At 37.8% G+C, this 27,704-nt stretch overlaps 1 protein-coding gene across 5 annotated transcripts in view; it reads left to right on the top strand.

Moving 5' to 3' along the window:
• Positions 1-5,497: 5,497 nt before the first annotated feature.
• KLHL5 (kelch like family member 5) overlaps positions 5,498-27,704 on the top strand; it is a 67,283-nt gene continuing 45,076 nt past the window's right edge. The window contains exons 1-2 of one of the 5 annotated variants that reach the window (XM_081060471.1): positions 5,504-5,810; positions 23,699-24,170. In XM_081060471.1, the coding sequence (XP_080916597.1) occupies positions 23,788-24,170 (383 nt within the window). In that variant the 5' untranslated portion in view covers positions 5,504-5,810; positions 23,699-23,787. The other 4 variants (XM_081060472.1, XM_081060470.1, XM_081060473.1 and 1 more) reach the window with 4 other exon arrangements.

Raw genomic sequence — 27,704 nt, 5'->3', positions numbered from 1 at the left:
CAAGTACTTGTGTTCATTCCTTGCCTTGTGAGTTTATGGAATCCTAAGTTAAGGAACTTCTAAAGTTTCATGAAACTGGTAGTGTAATACTACAAATTAGAGGAAAGTTCCTGTCTGTGAATACAATAGTGTTCAGGGGGAAAAAATGACCATTCTCTAACTGTTGTTAATTCTCAAGGCTTCATATGTGAGGGGTGCATTCATTCATTCATTCAACAAGTATTTGTGAGTGCCTGCCATCACAGACCCCTCAGCTGGTCAGAGAGACAGACGCGTTAACAATGTTTGCAGCCCATCAAATACCTGCTGCGATAGGAGCACGCAGGGTACTACGGGGACCCAGAGGAGGAACACACTCAGCCTAGAAAGTTCAGGATTAAGATTACCAGAGGAAGTGACCCTTGAGTTGAGTCTTGAGGGATTTACACAAGCAGAGACTGGAAAGGCAGGGCATTCTAGATGCAGTAAACATATTTAAAGGTAGAATTATGATAGAAATTATACATTCTGGACACTGAAAATCATCAATGAGCACAGGCCTGGAGAGGTAAAGAGGGGTTATAAAGGATCTTACAACCATGCTAAGATGTTTGAATTTTACCTTGAAGGCAACAGAGAGGCACGGAAGTGCATTAAGCAGTGTCCTGAGGGATGAACAGAGTTAGGTTTGTATTTAAGAAAGGTTAGGGAGACTGGCAGCATGAGTTTAAATTCATTTTACAAAATACCTTTTTTTTTTGCCAGTCAGGGAATGTGGTCTGATTATAGGAGGCGTACTCATAAATGGGTGGATGGAAATAGAAAACGCACATTTCTTCCCCATATCCCCAGTGCTGTGTAACTGTGTAGGGCAAGATTTTTTTTTTAAGTTGGCTTAATCACTTTATCTCAGTTATGCCATTTTGGTGTGCACGGTGACAGTCCCCTGGCAGCTGCTGTCAGCCCTCTCCTACCCACCATGATCATTAACCATAGAGCGTGAGCCAAGCCTCGCAGGACTGTAGTGAATGGTTATAAGCTGTAGGCAGGGCTGTGGGGCAACTCCCACAAGGCCCAGGGTCCTCCAGTTCACAGCCCATGCTGCTCTGCCTGCCAGAGGTCATAGCTTTCCCATGTGGGTGCCAAGCAGACTTTCGTGGTGAGGCATCAGGTCTCTGCTCGGGACTGGGTCTGACAAGGCCACGTGTGATATGGTGGTATACACTGGACTGTGGGTGGACACACCTGCAGGGTCCATCCTGGTTCTGCTGCTGACTTTCTGGGTAGCTTTAGGCAAGTCACGTTTTGTTCCTCAGTCTGTCTGTTTCCTGATTAGCATTGCTAGTGAAGTCCCCAAGAGTCCCTCCTAACGCAGACAGGTGCCAAGCTTGCCACCTATACTAAATCATGACTATAGCTCTATGCTTCCAAGGCCAAGGTGTGCCTGCTGCTAGTGGGGCATCTCTCTCCACAGGGATGCCCCTGCCTCTAGCGCTCCCTTCTTAAAACTGGGGCGTTCTCCAGCAAGAACCCCTCAGGCTATCAGGGCCCAACTTCACTGTCCCTGTTGCCAAGCACTGCCAGGTACCTGTCCCCTGAGAGGGGCCTCCCTGAAGGCCTTAGAAAAGGTTCCAATTCCTAAGATCTAAGTCATGTGTTATTGTGAACAGAATTTATTTTAGAAATAATTGTGTCTTTTTTTTTAATCTTTGAGATAATGTATTTTTTAAAAAGAAGATTTGACAACATCGGCAAGTCTGTGGTTAAGAAATCAGGTTGGAAATCAGAAGAAGCAAAGAGTCTTTTTAATATTATAGGGGAGTTCTTATGTGAATACTCCGGGGACTGAAAGGAGTGATCTGATAGTGGGCTTGTAAAGAACTTTCCTTCACGTGTAAAGGGAGTTCTGCTTAAAGAAGGAGCATTGTGTCAGTCCCCAAAGTCATGTGATTGTACTGGGACTATGCCATATCTCTTTTGACCAGAAGTAAGAATTAAACAGGAGTACAAATGAGGTTCTTAGCCTTGATTATGATTGGAATAAGATGGATGGCTCCCATATCAATGACCCTACCAGGTGGAGCAAGAAAGGGAGTGAAGAGGGAAGGAAACTAGGCAGATTGCCTGCAAATTTAGAACTTTTCTTTGGGGATGGAAATTTGTTCCTGGAATAATGAAAATTGTAGAAGACTAGATGAACAGATGAACGGAGTTACAGGTGTTGCTTATATTTTCCATAATAATTTCATTTTCAGTCTCCTTTAAATTTTAGTAAAGTTCATTTTGAAAATTCTAGATTGGCTTGGGTGTGGTAAAGGAAGCCAAGGAAACTTTCTTTTTTCTTTTGAACAAAGTTAAAAGGGGGAACAAGTTACCTTGGGGAACCAAAAGAAACCAGAATGAAAAACTGAGGTGAACTTCAAGGGGACAAATTTTGGATTGGATTTAGATTGTCACCTAGCTCTCCCAACCTGGAGAGTCTCCTTCCAGGGGTATGATCTGCTCACACCTTTTAAAACTCTGTATATACTGTGTTTCCCCGAAAATAAGACCAGGTCTTATATTAATTTTTGCTCTAAAAGATTCATTAGTGCTATGGTCGGGGGATATCATCCTGAAAAATCATGCTAGGGCTTATTTTCTGGTTACGTCTTATTTTCCGGGAAACAGTCATAGGAGGGTGTTTTGTATCAAAACATGGATAGAATCAGTACAGCTAAAAGTAATCTTAAATCCTTTGAAAAAGATCCCATTCTTGCGATCCAGTTTTGACCATAGATACTGTACATAATGATATTTAAGCCTTTAATCCTCCACACCCACACAACTGGTAATAAAGGCAGAAAATGAAAAATCAAGCAAAGAAAAGTCATTTCTTTATTAAGAGCATCTACACATTAGGATGAAGTTCTGCTTGCTACGTATTAGCCAGATGAAAACATTAATTGTTAACCTTACCATCACGGTCATTGTCAACTAAATTTATTTGAGCACTCATAAAGTAGAGTCATCAAATTTTAGGTTAATTTATTCCACTTCTGATTCATGCTACATTATTTCATCTTAGGGGTTAATATTAAGACTTGAACAGCATTTATTGATTCGTCATTACTCTCCGATTCTATGGATCCATTTATCGGCCAAATAGTAAGATCTCAGCATAAATTCTTAACTGTGAATATTTCTTCAAATTCTGTTCTTTAATATATTGCCAGAATGAAAGATTAAAAACAGCCATTTCAAAATCTAATTTTAAAAATGGGCTGTAGTTTAGATCTTATTAATATTCCAAGTCATATAACTCAGCTATAAGACAAATTGTATGAAAGCCCTTTGGCCATTTACGAAGGAGACTACAAGCTACCTTTCTTATGTGAAGCCATTCATTCATTCAAAAAATATTTGTTGAGCATATGCTGTGTGGCAGATACAGTAATAGACACTGCAGGTGTAACGGTGAACTAAACATACAAGGTTCTGCTTTCATGGAACTTACATTCCAGTAGTAGAGAGATGATACATGTCTGGTGGTGCTAAGTGCTGAGAAATGAGGAGATGGCGATTGCGGTGGGTTTGCAAATTTATACAGGATAGTTAGGAAAGGTGACATGAAGGAAAAGGGAGACTGTCCTATGAAGAGCTAAAAGCATTCCAGAGAGAGGGACATGCAAAAGCTTCCTGGCAAGCACTTGGTGTGTTGGCAGAAGAAGGAGTCCAGTACGGGGAACAGCCTGTAAGCAAGCAAGGTAGGAACTGAGGCCAGCAGTAGGGTGCCAGATCAAGAGGGATGTTTCATTTGATTTGCTTTTATTGGGGGTGATGAAGCAAATAAACTGAAAAATACTGATTAGTAAATCAAAGAGAACAGATTTTAGGACAGTACAAACAACATATTTAATGTGAAAAAGAAAAGGGTGCATGGAAAACCCTATTTCTTAAATTAGGATTCTTGTTTTCTTGCAGTTGCAACGTGATTTTATTGCAATGCTTTTCTAGTCTTTTTCACTGTAAACCCAAAAGACTGAATTAAAATTCCAAAACTAAATGACAAATGAGGGGGAAAGTAGGAGGAGAATGTCATCTGTTGTTAATGTGTATAAATGTTGACACTGAAAAATCAAATGAGGGCTAAAAAATGTACCAAATTCCAAAAATTCAGGCTATGGTTTTATACTTTTGTACTTAAAGACAATGCTACTGAAGTAATTTTTACCTATGATTGCAAAGGTGGGATGCGGCATCTCTTCCAGGTGGCTCTGATAAAAAAAAAAAAAATGTATCCTGTGCTTTGTGGTTGGAGCTTTCAGTGGTAGATTTTGTGATGCATCTCCTTCCTGATGGTGACAGTTTAAAATCAGCTCTTCCTCTTTCTTTTGAACTAGCAGTCCATGTCAATGCTTTATTGTTTTACATTATGTTGTGTGTGTTTTCTAACCACTTCCCCCAGTGGGAGTGTACAAAATAGATCCCTAAATAGATCTCCCAGCCACTCCATGTAGTTGCCCCAAGTTGGCTATATTATTCTGCTGATGACTTGATCCATCAGGCTTCTGGATCACTTGCTTGTATTGGATTTTCATTACGGAGACGTACTGAAAATATCCTGAGCAAATGTCATTTTGGGGGCAAGGAATGACCACATTCAACCCTGGACAGCATACTCCTAGTTCGTAGTAACAAGCACTGAATCTTCAAGTAGTGAACATATGCATTACTTGGAGAATCAAAAGCAGGTGGACATTTCTTATGAGCTCCATGGGGGCAGGCAGCTTAGCTGTTTTGCTCTAGCCTGATTATGAGTTAACATACATATGTAAAGCGCTTTAGAGCTGTGTCTAGCGTATAGGCGCTGAGTAAATTGGTTGTTATTTTCAGCACCTAGTAGAAGTTCAATATATGTTGGGTAAAATAAACAAGGAATCTACTTTTGTCCAATTCCTATTATCCCACCATTCGAGAATGATGATTTATGACCACAGCGTTGAGGGTCCTAATTGCTATGGCACAAATCCATACCTGGAGCATGATTATCGGACTGGGGAATCAGCCTGATGATTGCAAGGGCGAGGCTTGCAAGGGCTGGAGGAGAGGCAACTCTCGGTGAGTTTCCTCAAAGCTCAAGAACAGTATGCTCCTGTTCACCGAGGAATCAAAACCCACAGGCCCGGTCTCTGATCGCTTTCCAGCCCTGCAGAGGGACTTCTTACCAAACTTCCACCCCCAGGAATTCCCCAAATCCCAGTTTCCAGCGGCGGGGAACAACCGGAACCTTTGTCAGATTCGCCGCACCCTGTCCCGCCCCCTCCCCCCAGAACCCCGCCCCGACTCACGTCCCCCTCCCCCACGAGTTCCCCAAACCGCAACCGGCGCCCCCTCCACTTCTTCCCCAGGCCCCGGCGGTCGGCCGGCGCCGCGCGCGGGGAGAGACACCGCCGACCCGGAGGCGGCGCCGGCCTCCCTGGGCTCGCGGAGGGCGAGGAGGGCGGGGCCTGGCGAGAAGGGGCGGGGCCTGGCGAGAAGGGGCGGGGCGGGCAGCCGCTGGCGCGGCGCCGGGACTGACAGGCGCGCGGCCGGCCCCCCACCCTCTCGCCCACCCGCCCCGCCGAGGTTGCGGGAAGAGCTCGTCCCCCCGGGACTGGGGAAGCCTGACCGAGGGGGAGCGGCCCGCCGCGGGCCGACCTGCACCGGGGGTGAGGCTTCCAGAAAGGGGTTGGGGGCGCCGGAGGGGCCGAGCATCCCTCTGCGCAGCCGGCCGGCCCCTGCCCCCCGCCGGCCCTTGTCCTCGCGCCCGGCCGCCCCGCCGTGACCCCCGGCGGTCTCAGGAGCCCGCGGTAAGTGCGACTTCCTCCTCCGCGTCCGAGTGGGGGCCGCGGCGGAGCGGCCACGTGACGCGGCCCGCTCTGGTCCCCCACGCGACCCTCTGGCCGGGCCTCGGCGGCCCGAGTCCCGCTGGGCCCTCCGGGAGGCGGCTCCACGACAACTCTGTCCCACCGGGTGGGCCGGGCGGGGACTTCCCGAACCGCGTCCGGGGCTCGAACCCGGGGCCAGCCTGGCCGCGCTGCCGAGAACCCTGGGGAGGCTTCGGGCCGCGCTCGAGTTGTGCAAAGTTAAGCCTGCGAAGGCGTGGACAGCTGTCCAGAGTCGTTGCTCTTCCCCGTACTGTTCTAGTAAAACAAACTGGAAACCATTTCCGATTTTTTCCCCCATTGTTACCCGCACTATCATAATCTAAGTTTTAATTTTAAATAATTGCCTCACCTGGAGCGTGGAGAATCAGAAAGGGACTTTATTTCCGTTTAAACCGGCGTCACTGATTGAAACTTCTTTTAAGCTTGTCAGTGTATACTTTGGGAGCAAAAGTTAAGGAAGTTTGCTGCATCAAAGAGCAAACCCTTACTGCCACCTTTATTGTTCCGTTTGATTTTGAAACATATATTTGAATAGTTGATACGTTCGCAACATTCAAAAGGGATAATATATACCAAGTCTCTGCCCGCCCACTCCTGCACCCCCGGCCAACCGATATTACCGGTTTCTTGTGCATCCTTCCCGAGAGTATGTATGTGCGCTTTAAAAAAATGAAACTTTTGTGTATTATTAGTAAAGTGTCTCGCAGTTATTGGTGCCCAGTAAATGTTCATTTTCCTCCCGTTTAGAAGACAGTTTAATAAGTCTGGTTACTAGACCACTGAAAAAACAAGGACTTTTTTTCTGGTTTTAAGCATTTGCTGATTTGACTATATTGTGATTGTCTGTGTTCTATTGGCTTGCCATAACTCTGTGATAACATTTACACAAAGTGAATACACATATTTTGGGTAATGGGGCAGGAAGGAAGAAATCGACTTGAAATTGTAATATAGTTACTAATATATTTCCAAAGTGACTTGAAGCAACTTAGTGTCCATATAGTACCATGGCAGGAAAAAAAGAATACAGTTTCTGGAAAAGGTAATACTACCATGTTTCCCCGGAAGTAAGACCTAGCTGGACAATCAGCTCTAATGCATCTTTTGGAGCAAAAATTAATATAAGACTGGGTCTTATATAATAAAATACAATATAATATAGTATAATACATAATATAATATAATACCCGGTTTTATTTTACTATAAGACAGGGTATAATTTAATATAGTATAATCTAATATAATAATAATAATAATAATATAATATCAGCTCTTATATTAATTTTTGCTCCAAAAGACTTATTAGAGCTGATTAGAGCTGATTTTCTGGCTAGGTCTTATTTCGGGGAAAACAGGGTAAGTACATGCTATAAGATCCTGTACTCGAGGTGAATCACCGTATTGGCTCTGGGCTTCCTAGCAACAAGGAAAGAGAGAGCGAGAGAAAGTTTCAGTGAGGACTGAGAGGAACATTTTCTCACTGGCCCTCATTAAAAGGGGATTGTGTGATGCAGTTAACATCTTTAAAATATCCCTACAGAAAATAATGAATTTTAGACAACAATATTCTTCAGTATAGGACAATCGTAAAACTCAAGATAAGTTCTCTGAAGGCTTAATTTGAACCATTCATAACATTTAAAATGACCTAGAACAATATTTCCTAAACTATGTCCTAAGAAATGAGAAATCAATAGTTTATTTCTTGAAGTAACATTCAGAGCTCAAATACATTTGATGTAGCTGGGTTAGACAAATTTCAGTAGTTTTTTACTCAATTTCTTGGCTAATGTTCAAATTTACTCTTTTAAAGGGGGATATGTTTTGTGACTTTTTCCAAATTTATTTGACTGTAGAACACAAATGGAGAGCCACTGAACCTGTAGAAATGATGGATTGCCTATACTTCAGGCCGTTCTTCATGAGTGTTTCTTACAACTGAGGTTTAGTAAAAATTGGAAAGCAAAGAGTTTGCAGTTAGCCAATTTGGTAAAAACCAAAGTGAAGATAATCTAAAAGTCAGTTTTTAATATACTACATTTCAAAGGTAAAGGCTATTTTACCCCTGGATTCTTTCATAGTTCTTCATTGTTCTGCAATTGCCTGTTGGAACAAATGATCTCTAGAACTCCTTATTCTGTGTTTCAGGGTACTAAGGATCTTGCATTAGACTAGTTTTCAGCAAATAGAATTCCTTAAAGAATGACTTCAATTATTCTCTGATGTAAACACGTGATTAACACATTCTTTTCATCACAAACACTATTGATACTATTTTCTATTAAATCCTAGAATTCTGTAGTGGTGGGAGACCTCAGAAAAGCATGTTACTTAGTGTAAAGGAATTTGGAGCCAGAAAATCTCGGATTCTGCCACTAATGTGCAGGGTTGTTCCTAGCTAGGGTTTCCAGGTGGGAATTCCCACCCGTTTTCGTGAGTTTTTTTCACTCTCCTGTTCCCGAATCCTGAGAAAAGGTGGTCGCAAAATCGGGAAAATCGGCTCCTTGAACCCAGTAATACCCACAATGGTAAATAAATGTACTACTCACAATGTATCTCTTAGACATTTTTCCTGTTTATCTCTAGGGTTTCCGGGTGGGAATTCCGCCTGTTGTCGGGAATTTTTTTCGCTTTTCCATTCCTGAATCCCGAGAAAAGTTGGTTGGGAAATTGGGAAAATCGGCTCCTTGAACCCAGGTGGTTGGTAATATCGGCCGTCACTTTGTGGAAACGATTTATCGTGGAGAACAGAAAACAGTTTATATCTCGGGAGTCGGGAACAGGAAAGCGAAAAAAAATTCCTGAGAATGGGTGGGAATTCCCACTTAGAAACCCTATTCCCAGCAAGTTTATGAACCTCTCTGAATCTGTTTCCTTATATGTAAGATTAGAATGATGACAGCATCCAATTTATTCAATAGATGTTGAGAATTTAATACGTAGGTGCCAGGTAGTAGAAAAACAGCTTTAAGGTGCAAATGAAATAATGTATCAAGAATATTTTACTGTCTAAATATTTGAGTAGATGGCAAGAGTTTGGAGGGCAAGGAATATCACCTTATCCAAATGTACTTGGTTCCTGAGTTTCAGCTAGCAAGTAGCGTAAGTTGAGAGAATGAGGGTTTAGTCCAAAAGTTTCTTTGAATCCATTCAGTTTCTATGTTTGGATTTTGAGAGTTTGGGAATGAGGGACACTTCTATAAAAATCTTTTATAAATACTGCAGTACTATACAAAATGTTACCATTCTGAAAATGAATAAGGACCAGAGCTATTCAGTGTCTTCACTCCACTTATGAGAAAAGAGTTTGCTGAGTAGATCCTGTAGGGTAAATTATGCTAACTAAGGTAGTAACAAAGGATCCTCACATCCTAGTGGTTGAAAACAACAAAGATTTATTTCCCAGTCACAGCCATGTCCAATTAGGGTCAGCAAGAGAGCTCTGTTTCAGGTAGTCATTTGGAACCGCAGGTAGTCAGAGGTCCCATCTCAACACATGCTTCCACAATTGTTAGGACGGGGGGGGGAAAGATGTGATGAATTGTACATTGGCTCTTAAAGGCTTCCACCTCGAAGTGACACATTTCATTCTCATTGCCATTTCATTGGCCAAACAAGTCAAAATACTACACTTATGACTTCAAAGAGGCGGGGGAATGCAATTCTATCATGTTCACAGGAGGAGAACTAGGATAGTCTGTGGACAGTCTTGATGGTTACTACACTAAGCAGGCATTATTGTTCCATGAGTTAACGCAAAAGCTGAATAAATCCAAATTATGTTTTTCAGCATTCTATTTAGAAAATAGAAAACAGGATTTCTTTGTTTGTGTGTATGTGTGTTTAATCATAGACTTACGCTAATGAGAATTATAAAGAACATCTTTTATTCATTAGAAATGAAAGCTTTTGGAAATGCCACAATTAGATGTACTATTTTGACCTAGTTGATTTCATTCTTTTTGAATTCTATGTCCATTTAGTAAACATTTGTTAAATGTGATGTGTGTAAGGCTCTGTGTTAGATCCTATGAGGATAAAGATGAACGGGAAGTTTACAACCCCAGGAGAAAATCGCTGTAATTAAGTTCTCTTTTCCTTTCTCTTTAAAACAAATCAACAGAATCTTTCAATATGATAAAACCTGATTATGTATATATACTGTGACACATTGCCCCTAACCATCTTTTTTGGTTTTAGGGATTATTTGGTGACAAGTTACAAAATATTACTTAAACTAGCTTAACCAAAAAGAGTGTTTTGTTAGAAGAGGGATATCGTTTATGTCACAGAGCCCAATGGCAGGAAGTGCAGCTGCGTCTCAGAGGCAACTGGCATCAATAACAGAAAGTTAGGAGTTGGGGCTGCTTTTCCTCCCAGATCTGTATAATTTCTTGCCAGTGTCTCCCCCTGTGTATATACTTCATTCCTCTTTTACTGTGTTGACTTGTTTTCTCTGCTGTTAAATGGGTGTTTAAACCCAAGAGTTCACACACTTAAATGAAATTAACTAGAGCCTCTAGAAATTATAGAAGAACTGTATTTTCTCTAAGTACCACATCTTGGTTACTTCTTAAGTTAACCACTATCAGAGTTTGGAAATAATGGAGTTGGGCCTAAGGTATAACAAGTTACGGAAATTGGCAACTTTGTAATAGAGAAAGAGGAGTTCTAATAGAGTTCTAATAGTTTAGGATTAAAAAGAAACCTGTGATGCCAGTTGAAAGTTTGACACAATTATTACTAGTTTGCATATTCCAGTGGGACAGGCTAGTTAGAATAATCAGGATACAAAAGTAGAACTGAAGCTGACTTGTGATAACAATGTCCCCTCCCTGAACCCTGACATGCGCCATCTCGTCATTTCCATTGTGATCCTTTCATCCGTCCCTTGTTCCTCTCCCTAGGTACATAGAAATTAGTGAATTGTCGAACTCTTACAAGTCATCTGCTTTTGATGCTGATATAGGGCTCCCTGGCTTCTCCCCATGGCTAATAATGCTCGAAGAAGGGAACACTTAATATATACTACTTTGCTCTGGACTTTTCTACCATCTAAATTGGTCTAGGCGCTCTGTCTGGACATTTTGCACTTTAACATTCTATTGCCACATCTCTCCATCAACTTAACCTATTTTTCTCAATAAATTTCCATTCTTTTTCTGTTAACTATAGTTAGCTTTTCTAGCAAAGTTCCCTTGCATTCTTTACCTACCGTGTTTCCCCGAAAATAAGACCTAGCCAGACCATTAGCTCTAATGCGTCTTTTGGAGCAAAAATTAATGTAAGACCTGATCTTATACCTATCGGGTATCTTATAGTTTGTTTATTTGTAGTACCTCTGAGTCCAGATGCAAATGTATTAATTATTTTTACTATAAGAACAATATTGCCTAGTAGCGTATTTGGCATACCGACTTCTATCAGAGCTGAGAGAGTTAACTGAAGGTTAAGTACAGTAAGGGAAAAGGTTTTCTTGACTCCTATTACCCACAGTGTCTTCCATAATCCTTTTTCATTTGGGAAGTATTCAAGAGCATTCATTTTGCTTCCTTTGATGTGTAGTGTTTTTTGACTCTTTAGGATGGAAAAAGTAAAATAGGAAGAGGAGTAGTGAGGAAGGTATGGCTGGAAAGGTAGTCAGGACTACTAGATTGTTTAAAAACACTGAATTTCATACTAGAGATCTTGGATTTTATTTATCTTTTAGGTGATGAAGAACAAAAAAAATTAGAACTTGTATGTAGAGTGATGTGGTCCGGAATTGCACTTGGCTGGAGTGTGGAGAGTGGATGAGAGGGGTTTTAGGTTTGAGGCTTGTTGGTTCATTTCTACTTACTAATTTGCCTTTCTTTGGGGAGATATTTCTCCAATACGCAGAAAAGAGGACTACTCAGTTCTATGCTTCACAGGAGTTCAGAACTGCTGGACAGATTCAGCATGGTTCTTTGGAGGGACCTGAACCAGTCTGTCCTCAATTTGTCGCCCACCCCCACTGCTCGTTGGAGATGGAGAGCTGTCTCCTAAGAACCGTGGATTCACACTAAGAAATTCTGGTCTCCACTGATCTCCATTTGACTCACTCGCATGCCTCATTTTGCTTTGTGCTGGAGTTAAAGTATAGAATAGTCTTTTGGTGGATATTTTGGCTTGTTTTTAGGTCCAGTTTTAGGGCAAGCCAGGGAGTTTCTTTAATGGTTAACTGGGTTAATTAACACTGGTAGTGATTGACTGTTTCTAATTACAAATAGCTAAGACACAGGGCCTCACATTTTTCTCTTATTGCTTCCATTGCCATTCGCTACCCTTTCCTTACCCGACTCACGCTGTTCCATATGTAATATACAGTCAAGTGGATCTGCGATTGGCTTGTCATGTGTGCAGAGAACCCAGGCAATTTTGCTTGGTTTTATGTGTCTGGAGAGTACTGATTAATTGCTTTCCCCCCTCCATCACCATAATGCGGCACGGAGAACAAAGGCTTACTGGATTTGGTTCAGGTCAGTACAAGACAAAATTATGGTGGTCCAGACTACTGCCTTTTATGGCACATGAGACAGTTGGGTGTCTCAGCACACGCCACACAGGAAATTTAGCAGTGGTTTGCCATCATCTCTGTGCTATAACCGTTCTCACCCTTGTGCCACAGCATATATGTGCTTACATTCACAAAAATCTAAGGAGTGAGTGTCAAAGAAATCTTTCTTTTTTTTTAACCTGTCATCAAGTCAAAGGGCTATTTTAAAAAGTACATCTTTTGTTACAATCATGCTGTGGTTTTCACAGTATCCACTGTAATATCTTTTATGAATGAGTTTGGGGATTACAAGGCACATGTTATTAATTTAGCTGATTTTTAAAATGTTGCTTCCTCTCCTACCAGGTATTAGTACTGATAGGCATTTGGGGGATAAACAGTTCTTCGGATGTTTATGTGGGTCAGCACTTTGCCCTGTAAGAACAGTGACAGAAACTGGGGAGGAGCCAAGTGGGGAGAAATCTGTGAGGCTCTTGTACTTGGTGAATAACGCCATTTTGACAGTAAACTGCAATTATGCTGAGCTGAACAGTGTTTGCTCCTTAAGTAGTCTGCTTTTTTTCTTTTTCAGTGCCTTATTTTGCTTCAAGTTTGGTCAATCTTATTGGTAAAGTATTCAAGTCTGCTCTAATACTCTCTTCTAGATATCTAACCTAGTACAAATCAGCCCTATTCTGAATACAGTTCCTGATTCAGACGATGGGGGTAAATTACCTCCTCACAAGGTAGTTGTAAGTTGCAAATGAGGATATTTTGAAAGTAAGAAGCAGTGTGGTGTACTTGAAAGTGTACGGTCTTTAGAGCCAATCGTAGATTCAATTTGAACCCTGCTACTCACTAGATATGTGTAACCCCATTTCACTTCAGTGCCCCATCTGTAAGAGGGAGGGGAATGGCCCTGTTGGCCAGAGTTTTGTGACAACTAAATGCCTCAGTGTAAAAGTATTTCACATATTATCTTGGATGTTTGGGAATTTAGGAAATAATAGCTGCTGTTAAAAATCCAGGTTTTTCCTCAGTACTTGCACATGCTACTTACTTTATCTCATCTTACTGAAGAGTAAACTAAAGATCAAGAAAGTGAAATGATTTGCCCAAATTACAGAGTGAGCTGGTGAGTGATTAGCTATTGATTCAGGTGCTTTCTGTTATGTCACTTAGGCTACTATTAATAAGTGATAGTGTGGGGAAATAATAGCAGAAGCACCCTCCACCAACTACCTGACTCATAGTGTTAACCGAATGCACTCTTCCCTATAAAATGTTCTTACCCATCCCAAGAGTTAACTGAATGCTCATGGCTGAGTAGGCTTCTCTGTCGCAGACCAGCTGCTCTGCGCTTACCTGTGGAGTTGGGTACTTACTAGAAGTTAGTGTTCATTCAGAAACCTGTTTTTAGTAGTTATGCTTGTTATAGTACCATGTTTCCTCGAAAATAAGACCAGGTCTTACATTAATTTTTGCTCCAAAAGATGCATTACGGCTTATGTGCAGAGGATGTCATCCTGAAAAATCATGCTAGGGCTTATTTTCCTGTTAGGTCTTATTTTCGGGGAAACATGGTAATTATAAAATGTTAGTAAACATGTAAATTAATGACAGTGTAGAGAAAAGAGAATTATTTCTTTGAAAATTAAGTTGAATACTTTGGGACAGCACAATATATAAATGAGTTATTAACACATTTGCTATCAATTTGGATAAAGGATGGATAACTGTAAAAGATGAGGGCGGGTGGGGTAAGTCATCAAAGTCTAAAGTAGGGCCTGTCAGTGTCAAAATCCATGGGCCAGCTAACTGGGCGTTGGACTATTAGCGGTTCTCAAGGAAATAAGGAGCTCACACTGGAATATAAATTAACTACATCACTAAGCACACTGTTTAGTTCAGCTGACATTTTTTTTCATAGTAAGACTTTCTCCTTGAAAGAAGCAGTGCATTAATTTACATCTGGCACAAGCTTTTTATCTCACGGTGGACAGGCCAGTGGTCTAATGGATTCTGTATTCATATTCTTTCTGAAATGCTTTTAAGTTCTTTCTCCATTTATAAAAACCGTAAATGGAAAACATAGATGATGGCTCATTGCAGTCATGGCGTATACAAGAAAGAGGGCCCAAACTCAGTAGGAAGCCATATCAAATAAACACCATTAACTATATGAAAAGATTTGTGAATGAATGTGCATTTAGGTGTTTAAGTTAAAATAAAATCTTTAATGATAATGTAAATATAATTTTTACGGTTACAGGTTTTCCCCACTGTCTGAAAGTAGAGCTTTCCTATGGAGCCTTTTGTAAGCTGAAACGGAGTAAAGTGAAGAAGCAATTACCATTCATTTATATGGGGAAAAAGTTTTAGTGTTCGCAGACCTGAAAAATAACAAAATCTTACCCCCAAAAACCTAAAATAACACTAACATGTAGTAAAAGCAGGAATGCACAAAATAAATGGAGATAAAGCACAGATGCTCTCAGACACCGTTCAAAGCTCTGGCTGCTTGGTGCTGAGACGCTGAGTGTGGTTCCTGGGGAAGGAGCTTGGCGGTGCCACTCACTGCTCAGGGTTCCACTGCCGCTGTGATGACTCGCTGCCAAACAAACACTGAACACTATTTCCACTTTTCGTCTTTTTTTGTAAGGGCGAAAATCCTCTTCACATTTCTTTTGATTAACAAAAATAGGTTCTATTGTAGGTCTTTTGTCAAAGCAAAGTAGCATACCGTGAACTTTCAAAAAGCGGGGATTACCTGCACTGACTTTTTCATTTAATGGACCAACTATTGGTTTCATCTGACAAGGGAGCTTTTACTATACTCAGAGTTCCAGTTTGGAAATAAACCTTAGACGTCCGCAGCTATCTTAGCATCCTCTTCATGCCCCGGTATATTTTTACGATGCTATCTTGTAATTTTTAAATTGAATGTCAGTTCCTGTACTGTAAGTGCCTTGAAAGCCACAGTCCTTTCTATAACCTTCATAGAGTTTCTAGTCTAGAGGAGAAGGCAGACATTAAATGGGTAATTTCAGTGAGATTATTGAATTATCTGAGCAAGTAGTTTGGGGTGCTGTATGATCATATAGCAAGGAGACATAATTTAGTTTAAAGGTTAAAATTTGCCCCACTTTTTTTGCCTTGATCTATCTTATGTAAGTATATATCACATTGCTTTTAGGGTACACAAATAAAATCCCTATATTAGTGGCTTTTACTATGAAAATGTACTAGTGTTTTCATTGTATATCAGAGTTCTTGACTGCTGAGTTTTCAGTCTACCATGTAGCTTACAAAGCTTAAATCTCTTAGCTTGTTTCAGCTGAATTTAAATTCAATACTTATTTTTAATTTTTGTTTACTGATTAAATCAGAAATAGTACCCCATTCCTTATTTTGAAAAAAAAAAACAACAACCATATCTCATTCTTTTTTTTTTTTTTAAAGATTTTATTGGGGAAGGGGAGAAGGACTTCACTGGGGAACAGTGTGCACTTGCAGGACCCTACCCAAATCAAGTTGTTGTCCCTTCAATCCTTGCTGTGGAGGGCACAGCCCAGCTCCAGGTCCAGCTGCCCTTGACGGGAGCAGCAGGGGCAGCCCACCATCCCTTAGGGGAGTTGAACCAGCAACCTTATGGTTGAGAGGATGCATTGCAACCAACTGAGCCATCTGGGAGCTCAGCGGCAGCGCAACTCAAGGTGCCAAGTTCAGACTTAGTTGCAGGGGGCGGAGCCCACCATCCCTTATGGGAGGGAGTGGAGGAATCAAACTGGCAGGCCCCACCCCCCCTCGCCCCAGGAGCACAGAGCTCCAACCGCTCAAGCCACAGGGCCAGCCCCCCAATTACTTTTAGTAAAGTTATTTAACATTGTGCTAATTTGGATTTCAGAATGTATTCTAAGTCTTTTTTTTCATTACAAAGAAATTCTGATACAATGTGTTTATGGTAGCTAGTAGTTGAAAAATACAAACATAAAAAATAACCAGTGTTAAGAGCTCAGGATTCATCTATCCACACTTTAAATTTCTGATTTCTTAAATAGATGGATTTTTAACTACAAGCCAGATATAGCTCTAGCCCCCTATGTCTAGCTATTTGGTTGCTAAATACATACCATAATTAAAACCAAATTTGTCTAAAGCTATACTCAATTCTCTTGTAACTGTATCCTTCTTACTTTCTTACTATGTTAATATTATCGTTCTTCCAGACACCCAGGTTTGAACTTCTTTGACTTCTGCCTCTCCATTTGCCCCAGACATTCTATAAAGTCTGTCCCTGTAACATCTAATCCCCTTTCAGATCTCATTGCTTCCAGCCAAGAATTAAACTATACATACCTCTCACCTTGAGGAATTTCCTAATTTGTTTCCTATCAATAGTATCTTCCCTCACAAATTCATTCTTCACTGTTGTCAAAAAATTAATTTTTTTGTACCATACCTCTAGATCCACAACTCAATAACCTCATCCACTCCCAAATAAAAGACATACTTACTCCTTGATAATTCAGTAGAGTTTTCATTCAAGACCCGTCTGTTAGACGTTAAGATCTTCCAAATCAAGGTCTGTGCCATTAATTTATTCATTTATTCTTTGATGTAATGTCAGTAACTATTGCAATGCTGTGTACTGTACAAGTTGTTAGAGACATAGTGGTGCCTGCCTGCCCTGATGGATTTTACTGTCTCATTTTCTCATCTTGGCATTCTTTCTGCATACAGCACAAATATTTATTGAATTTATATAAATACAAGTAATTTTTTGTATTTAAAAATGTTTGCTTTTTATGAGATTGGAGAAGAAATACAGAATATCTCATAGATTTCTGTAATTAAAGTTAAAATTAAATCTCAGATCTTTTCTAATCTGAGTTAATAAATCAATATTCTCTATCATATATTTTTCATTGTTAGTGGAATTTAAATTTTTGTGGAATTATATTAGTTTTCAAAATTTTAAAATAAGGTATTTTGATAAAATACTTAATTTGAAAGAGTTTTAAAAGCATCCTTGTATATCTGAAAGTCAAAGGTGTTTCTGTTGTAACTATAGACAAAGTTATCCTAAATGTATTAAAGTGTACTCTTGGGTACTCTGTATCTTTCATTCCCCGGAAAACCTGAAGGCTAAATCCTAACTGGCGTGTTTTAGAATATTCAAGAAAAAAATAACTACTTTTAATACTAGACTTTTAGATTTCATGAAGATTTTGATGACAAATAATAGTGTGTGCTATAAACATTGACAAAACTTGAGAGTTTCTTTCTATAAAATTAAAATACTCAGTATCTTAATCCAAGTCGAGCGTGGAACATCAGTATTTAAGATGGGATGTTTTGTATTTTATATTTATATTATAATATTCAAAATGCCAGTATAACATTTTAGTATTTGTCAACTTTTACAAAAGTAAATCTTGAATTACTAAGCTTTAAAAAAACAGTATTCTGGGATTACCAAACTTTAAAGGTTTCTTCTAAATCATGTGTTGTAACTCATTCCTTATACAATTGAGGGAAAACTTGGGGAAGCGAAGTACTGCTGGGTTAGTCAGTAAAATTAATTATTGATATATTTATGTAATATGTATTACATACTTAAAACTATAGGCATGGATTTATTAAAATTGATTACTGATGAAACAAATACTATTGTCTTTAAAACTCTATATGAAGAGAGGTTTGTATAATAATGGTTACCCATATAAATCAGTTAGTGAATAGCTGTGATTTAAATTGTTGAGTGAAGCTGTTGAAGTGAGCTCATCTGTATCTAGCTTAATGACATTTCAGTGTTGCTATTTTAGTACTGAATAGTGTCATTTTTTCAATTCACAGACTAACATTTGAGCAGATTTGAAGCAGAAATTGTATGTGGATTCCTTAACTACATTTTGAAAAATATATTCATAATTGATACTTATGTATTTTAAATAGTGTGTGACCTTTTGTATCTCAAGTTTAAGCAAAGTTATTACAAGAGAAGTGCAGAATATAATTTGATAATCAGCTTGAAGAAAGTGTTGTATCAATCTGAAAAGACATCTGCTATTTAGCCATTAGATTTCAAAGTGATAAAAATTTTATGCCTAAAGAATGAAATAGGAAAAAGAAATTCTTGGAGTAATATATTGTGAGTTTTCTCCTTAAGTTGAAAAAATACTGAAAAGGTTTTGTCTCCAGAAGAATATCTTTTCTAATATCTTTATTAATATTAGGTTCTTAATTTTATTTCATAATTTTAAAACGTACATTATAAGTGTATACTGTTTATTATCATTCTTATAATTCTTGGATTCATTTGCTTATTGGAGAAATATTTACTGAGCACCTATTTTCTGCCAGGGACTGTTGTAAGTGCTGGGCCTACAGTGATGACCAGTTACCTAATATGCCAGGGAGTGATAAATGCTATGAAAACCATTAAGAGGGCCAGAAGGATGAGGGATCTAATTTATATAGAATAGTTAGTGAAGACCGTTTTGATAATTTAACAATATGATGATGGTTAATATATACTGATCTTTTATAAATAAAGAACTCTAAGTGTTTCTCATCAGAGCTGGATATATTTTTGAGCAAAACAATTGTATGCTGTTTGGCAAAAGTTGATGGGACAAAAGAAAAAGTGTTATTTAAATAAATGCTGAAATCATGCCATGAAAAGCGTTACTACATGTTTTTTTTATAAAGAAAGTATTTGGCCCAGGAATTCATTTAAAGCTGGGAGATATTTCTGTAAACTGCTTTCTAACCTGGGGACTATAACAAGCTACTGTGTCAACAAAGTCACTCAGTCATATTAGTGATCAGAGCAATATGAAGAAAAACCAAATGGGAAGCTACCACACACCCATCAGCATGACTAAAAGACTGACGATACTAGTGTGGGCTGCGTGGCACTGGAATTCTCATATGCTGCTTGTGGAAGTGTGAATGGGTAGCGTCAGTCAAAGGTGAACAAACATAGACGTACCTTGGGATCTAGTTTTGTTTCTGGATATGTATATTCAACAGGAATGCACACACAGGTGTACATGTGTACACGTGTAGCAGACAACTTATACAAGAATGGTCATAGCGTTATTTGCACAAGTCTAAAACTTTTAGAAACAACTCAGATGTCTATTGGCAATAGAATGGATTTTGCTTGTCATGTGTTCATATATGGGATACTATATAGCCATAAGAACCACTCTCAGTTGCAGCAGACAACAACACATTAATTTCAAAACAGTGGTGAAAAAAAATGAATACATTCACCTGAGGTTCAAAAGCAGGTAAAATGCGTGCTAAAGATGATTGGCTGCCTTCTGAGACGAGGCAGACCTCTTGAATGCTTTTCTTCACCTGGGTGGGGTTCATGTTGTGATAATTCATGGAGCTCTCCACTTGTGATTTGTACACTTTTCTGTTGTATGTAAAAGTTTAATTTTAAAATGCTTGTAAAGGTGCAGGCACTAGTTGCTATCCATTTGGAAAATTGATTAGAAAAAAATATTTGCAAAACGAGACAGATAAAGAGTTAATATCTATAAAATACAAAGAGCTTCTAGATAGTGATAAGGAAAGACAGACAGCTCAAGAGAGAAATAGTCAAAAGAGTATAAATAGTTCATAAAACTGGAAGTCAAATGGCCAATAAGCATATGAAAATATGCTCAAACCCAGTAGTCATCTGGAGTTAAAAGAATTATAATACTCATTGTTGAATGTTGGGCCGATGAAAATAGAAGGGTACACTCACTTTTCTTTCAAAACCGAATTTTAGCAAAGTAAACCATGTATTTAAATATAAAACGTACATAACTTCAACTCAGCAATTCCATTTCTGGGAATAAATTCCACAGTCATAAAAACTTCACATGTGTTTTTTATTTCAACATTATTTTAATAGCATAAAACAAAAACCTGAAATCAACCCAAGTGCCCATTAGCAAGGAGATAATAAATTGTATTTTGCAATTATGAAATATGCAACTGTTGAAAAGATCATTATTAGTTCATATATGTGTATATATATAGAGAGAGAATTGAGAAAAGCAAAATGCCAAAAAAGATACATACAGTATGATCTCTCTTTAAAAACAATAGCAAAATCTCCTATATATGTATGTATAAGTTTGTATATGATTTTATAAACATGAAGGAAGATGTGATTGCTGGGGAGAATGAGTGTAGAAGGATTGGCAAAATCAAGGTCTCTGTAAAAACAAGCATGCAATGTGAGTCCACTGATAACAAAAGATTTGGGTTTTGTGGGGTGTGTGTGTGTATATACATACATACACTTATAAATACATATGTATACATACACATGTATACACACATATACATATGTACACATACATGTGTATGCATATGTATACACACGTGTGTATATATGTGTGCATGTATGTGCATGTAACTAAATCCATGATCATGACAGCAGTGGTTAAATGCCGCTGCTTGGACTTTGTCAACTTGAGATCCTGGTATTCCTTTAAAATCAGGGAGCCTATTTCAATGGCTGATCTCCCACCTGCATCTCTAGCTTATTCAGACAGCTACTACATTAGGAGGTATATATTTAATGTATATCTCAGTATCATGCCTCTTGGGAGTCGGGGCATGGTTTAATATTTTAACATTCACATCTCCTTAGGTTTTGGGATTTCTTCTCTGTATTGTATTGAGATGTGTCTGCCATCTCGGTGGTCTTTCATGAAGTCCACTCTTGTGTTCAGGCTTAAATCAGTCAACCAAACAACAAAGCAATTAAAGTCACTTCTAGCTATTGGAGCTAGCACATTATAAGTAAAATCTCTCATAAATGCTCTCATATTGATAGATTGAATCCAATTTAAAATTATATAAAATTGTATTTATTCAAATATATTCTTCATGTGTAATGTTCATTTAATTATCCTTTTCTCTGCCTGAGTGTAATTTTAAAATCTCTTAAAAAATGATGTTTGTTTTTAATCTTTCTATTTCTTGTGGGGCCTTGTACACATAAATGCTTGATAAATACTTACTTGAATGAAGACAGTGGTGGCAAGATCATTATGAACTACTGCAGTGGCCATTCTTCATTGTGTGGGCCTGTACCATGCTTTGCAAGGTGTTGACCATCTCTGGCCCCTGCCCAGTCAATGCCTATAGCACTCTAAAACTCCACCCTCCCAACTTCCAGCACCCCTTTTGGGGGTGGTGGGGATGGTAGTGTTGGTGCCATCCTTATGGAGAATTACAAGGCTGGAGTAATTGGAGAAGTCTTTCTAAGGGTTGTAGTGCCTGTGCTAAATCATGAAGGATGAGTAGGATGTAAAAACCGTAGAAATTGGGACACAAACCACATATAAAAGAGGGAGCAACATAATGTAGACTCTGCTTTGACTGATGAAGCAGGACGTCTATGTTGGAAAATAGAAATAAAGTTGGACAGATAGAGTGGAGTTAGAAGGGTGTTTATAAGGAGTCTGATAGAGGTGAGAGAAGAGGGAAAAGCGTCATTTCACTCTTGAATGTATCTTGCATACTACTGCCAGATTAATTGTCTAAAACACTACTCTGTTCAACAGTCCACTTAATATTGCTGGCTAGTCTTTGCTTTGTGCTCACTTAATATCATCGTATTCATCTAACTTTCTCTCTTACTACTCCTTAAAATTAGGTATGTCTGGCTGGCCGATTAAAGTAATATTTCCCCCCTTCTTTGTCAATATGCTCACTTCATGCTTTTAAAAATATCTTTCTTCCATTATAAAATCTGTCATTATTCTGCCTGTACAACTTCTTACTATTCTTAGAAGCCATCTTCCTCAAAACTTGCCCACACCATCCTACATCATCCTGATATCTCCATTCTCTTTCTTATTTATGATTTGTCCTATGGTATTTAGTACAAAATTGTTTATAGCTTTTCATGCAACTCATTCTTGTTTCTCTGAATAATTTTTATTTTCCTAAAGAGCTGTGTGAGATTAAGATATATAGAAATATGCCTCACAATATATTTCATACCTCCAAAGCAGCTTTTTTTTTCTTGGTCAATTGATAAAAGGCATTGCCTTTTGAGTGAAATATTTGACATAGTATTAGATATTGAACACCCTGAAAAATGTTTTTTGTTTTTAAATTATCAAATACTTTTGTTTTGATACTAGATGTAATTTTTTGTAAGAGTAGGAACCAAGATGTGTATATTTGTGTCTCCCACAATGCCTAGTAGTGTCTTGCTCACAATAACTACTCAATATTTTACAATTTGATTGCATTTGATTGATTTTTTATTTGCTATATCAATTTTTCTTAACTGTAACCATGTTCAGACCATCGTTTTGTTTTGCTAACGACGATTAGGGTAACTGTACACCCAAGAAATAGTTCTATTCCAGTCCTTGGTAGCTTTCTTGAGCCACACTTTCCTTTTTCTAAGTGGTACCATAAAAATTTGGATATTATACTAAATTGTAACCCAATCCTAATTATAGAGCAGTATAGAACAGTATTGGCTCTGTAATTCATGTTATTTAGTTGAAAAAGAGTCATAAGTACTACCATATTTTGATCCTTTGTAGTTTTCAAACTTTTTCTTCTCCTTCTTCTTCTTCGCTCAAGTGAAATCATCCCCAGGATCTTATTGTATTAATATAACACACTCCTTTCCTGAAGGGAGAAGGCAGAGGTGGAAAGCAACAAACTGAAGCCTCACCCTTGTACCCCTCCTCCCTCCTCATCCCTCAGCTAAAGAGCACAGCTTGAAAATCACTATAACTCACTTAATTTAAAAAAATGTTTTTTTAAAACTATTGTGTGATTTCTCATCTAGAAACTTAGTATAAAAATAGAAATACTTTAGTTTGACAGTGATATCTTAAGTACAAAGAAAAAAGCTCTGGAATAAATTTCTTGTTTCAGCAATAAAAGAGTTAATATACTAAGCAGGAGGCTGAGATTCTGCAAGAGGATGGTGCTGTCGGTCTCTGTCATTTGTGGTTTAAGGAAAGGGGGTGGTGTTCTGCATTTGAAAGGACTTTAATGAATGCTGTCAGTGTTTGTGAGAGCTAATGGTCAGTATGGGAAAGGAGAGCTGGGGAAAGTGGGCTAGCTGCTTCAGGATAGGTGGATTAGAGTTTGCTCTGATTGAACGGAATGTTCCACCGTGTTTCATCTTTATTCGTTATCCTTTGTTCTTTATAATCTGATATATCGGTTCAAAAGTAAATGCAGATATATATATATATATATATGAATGTGATTTTCCTTTCAATCTGTTTATTGTGTACAGCAGGGCATATACTTGTATTGCCTGGATGCACAAATCTGTGTGCCGTGCTTTTTGCCCGTTGCCTAGACGATCACTTGGTTTCTCTGAGGATGTCTGGTTCTCGTAAAGAGTTTGATGTGAAGCAGATTTTGAAAATCAGATGGAGGTGGTTTGGCCATCAAGCATCGTCTCCCAATTCTACAGTTGACAGCCAGCAGGGAGAATTTTGGAATCGAGGACAGACTGGAGCAAACGGTGGGAGAAAGTTTTTAGATCCATGTAATCTACAATTGCCTTTGGCTTCAATTGGTTACCGAAGGTCCAGCCAACTGGATTTTCCGAGTTCACCTTCTTGGCCAATGGCATCCACCTCTGAAGTCCCTGCACTTGAGTTGACAGCAGAAGATTGTGGCGGTGCACACTGGCTGGATAGACCAGAAGTGGATGATGGCACTAGTGAAGAAGAAAATGAATCTGATTCCAGTTCATGCAGGTTGATTATTTTCTTACTGTTAGAAATGGGGTGTGGGGTATATTATCTATAATGTTTTAAAATAATTTAGTATTGTTTAAAAATCTATGAATGTATATATGTACCTCTACATACATACACATATATAATGTCTTGGTATGCATATGTGGTACTTTTGCAAGGATTTAAAAATATTAATTTTAATTCTGTAACATTATAAAGACAACAAACTGCATTCATTTTGAAATATCTTCAGTTCCATATGTAGATCTGGTTCCACCTTGAAAATAACACATAGTAGCAGTTTTATGCATCATTGCCTTGAAGTTTGCTTCATTCATTTACCTTCCTTAATCATAGCAAAACTATAGAAGACATTTCTTTAGTATAAAATTTTTATGACATTTTAGTTTGCGACAGATTATGGACTCCCTTCTAAATCTTAATGAAAATGAAAGGTTTTATAAGGAGATGCACATTGTAGTTGTCAATAATTCTTTCACACCACTGTAGTTGTCAATAATGTTTTTCTTATGGTTATTTCTCTTTGTCCTATCTGTGTTGCAGCTTTCCAGATTAATATAGAGAATACAGTACTATGTCTCTTTCTAAGATGACAGCTACTGATTTCGGTTGGCCTTCATTTCACTGAAAATTGTGCTATTTAGGGAAGTGAAGAAAATTCCCTTCAGGAGAGTTTAAGGGAACATAGAGGGGCTAGGTGTGGTCAGCTGGTGAAACGGGGGCAAGAAAAAGGGGAAATGAGTTTGGGGAAAGAAAATAAGGAAAACATTGGTAATTTCATAATGACTTTATCCATATTCACCCTTGGAACCTGGTTTTATCTTTGAAACAGATTTTCTCATTCATTGGTTTAAACTACGGTAGCAATTTATGTAACAAGTTAGAGCATGAAAGTCATCTTTCTGATTCATCCACTATCAAATATTTCAAAATATTTAAAGGTACAGATAGCTTAGCATTTGTCAAGTTTGATTGTGGAGCCTGTTCCTTTAAAATTTTTTTGCAGGTTTTGATAACATTTGTAATTATTAATATAGGCATCATAAGAGATGGTGATAAAATGAGTTCATATATTCAAATATATCTTACTTGGAGATATTCACCACCTTCTCTTCTTTTAACCTTCAGAACATGGAATTCTGAATTGTGTTGGAATAATAATAAATATAGACCAGTCATCTATAATCATTAGTGTAATGGAGAGAAAGGAATAATATCTTTACATAGGTAACTAATGTATTTAATTTAAATTTTTTAAATTAGTTTGTGACTTGGCATTATCTTAAGGGAATGGGAGCCACTAATAATTTTCACATGGAGATCAATTGAGTTAATGTGGTTTCATTGTTTTGTATTTTCTTTGGAGACTTGTTGCCATAGAATAATTTATATAGCAAAAGGTTCAGAGTTTATTATTTTTGTGGGAAACCAATGAGTAGTGATCTTTCCATTCGAATATCAATATAGTATATTAAGAATATTTTAACAAAATTAGACAAAACAAACCATGTACCAGCATAAATTATAACAATCTTAACATGTATCTACTACCTGGAGAGATTATACATATGTGAATATAAAATTTATATACATGTATAATTTTGTAAATGTTATACACACATTGATTACATAATTTACTTCCTTACAACAAAGGTAGTTTACATAGCCAATGATTACCAAAATTAAATTGTTCTTTAATATCCATATTGAAACATCATCTAATTGGGATATTCATGATGAAAGAAAAAGAGTTCATTTTTTGACTGAGATTGCTCTGTGTATATTTCAAGAATAAAAAATTGACATATTTATAGGAAATATAAGAAAATGATATTTGAAAAAATCTAAAATGTAAACCAAGAAGGTTAATAAAGTAAATAATAAAATGGGAGTAAACAGTTCACATCTGCAGAGACCAAAAATATTTCTAAAATATTATTTCAAAAATGAAGTGTGCTTAAAATATCTCTGATTTTTAGGTAGAAGAGGGGAAATGTGTCAGAGCAATTTAATATTCTCAGTGCTTTGAAATTTCTCCCTTAACATCTTACTGCAAAAAGGAAAAAAAAATTCTAGATTTTAGAAATGTCATTTGTGTGTGTACTTTTAACCTATTCTTTTCTAAATCAAATGTACCTAATTCTCACATCTTCCTTCAGTCCTCCTGCTCTGAGTCTTTTATCTTTGTCGTAGGGCTGGATATATTTATTTGCTCCCAGTTTTTTGATTAAGTGAGCAGTCTCCTAGGTGGTTGCCGGTCTACTGTAAACAAATCAAAAACTATCAGTGTTAATGTCAAAAGAAGCTACACTGACATTCATCAACTTGTTGTATATAAATTGGTAACAGTTCTTTTCTATAATATTTGCAAATAATAAACTAGTAAACATATATTTTATTTGAGCATACTATAAATTGATATCTTAAGGTGTTAAAGACATAATGGGAAAATACATATGCTATGTGGAGAATTTCTTATTTAGGCAGTTATAATATTTATATAGATCTCAAAACTTAGACTGAAAATTTCAGTTATTAGAAAAAGGAGAAGATAGCTGAAATGTTTTATATACACCGAATCGTAACACCTACAGTGTGTCTGGACAATTTAAAGCAGGGGTAGGAGGTGTCATGTTGTTAATGTGTTTGATCAGTTGTATTCTAGCTAGGGGAAATGTCTGCCTGAGCCTTAGACTTCTGGTAATTTTTGCTGCCACACATCTAAGTGATTTATAATACGAGTTTCTCTTTTTTTAACTTTGATCTTGGATGTGTAGGCTAGCCACCTTTTCGCCATGGGAATCATCTAAGTCTTTACTTTGGTATTAAAATAGAAACTTTGGTTTTTTACCCCATGAGGAACTGTAGGCCCTAAGTAACAGAGCTTTTATGTGGACCTTTTATGTGGACAATAGGTGCTAAGACCTTAATTCAGGGTGAATTCTTACCATGTTCAGCAAGGTTTACATGCTAGCTCTCTTTGTGACCATAGTATAAACACAGTTTATTCTTCTCTTGATTTGCCAGTTTTGGAATTATGTACTTTTGACATTTTTAATTGGTGGAAATTCATTATTTCAAATTTTGTTTATAAAGTTAGACTTTAGTATTTGTATCAGAGTATTTTTAGTCAATATGCTATACAATGTTACTACTATACAAATATTCCCAAATAATAATACAATACAGTTAATACTGACTGGGTGCTTCTCAGTGAAGCAACAGTTCTGAGCACTTTAGTATGTTAACTCATTAGTCTTTACAACAAATTTCTGAGTTAGATTGCCACTATTCTAATTTTACAGATGATGCCAATGAGGCACAGAAAGACTAAGTAACATGCTCAACGTTAGTGAGTAAAATAAAACTGCATTTTTAAAAATAAATTTTATATTTTTAGAACATTTTTAGATTTACCGGAAAATTATGATAATAGTGTATGGTGGTGAGTTCATATATACCCCACACCCATTTTCCCCTATTATTAATATATTAGTATGGTACATCTGTTACTATTAATGAACCAATATT

This window comes from Rhinolophus hipposideros (genome assembly GCF_964194185.1).
Source record: "Rhinolophus hipposideros genome assembly, chromosome: 1".
In the NCBI taxonomy this organism is placed as follows: Eukaryota; Metazoa; Chordata; class Mammalia; order Chiroptera; family Rhinolophidae; genus Rhinolophus; species Rhinolophus hipposideros.
The sequence above is the reverse complement of the archived record's forward strand: the minus strand, read 5'-3'. Positions and strand labels throughout refer to the sequence as shown.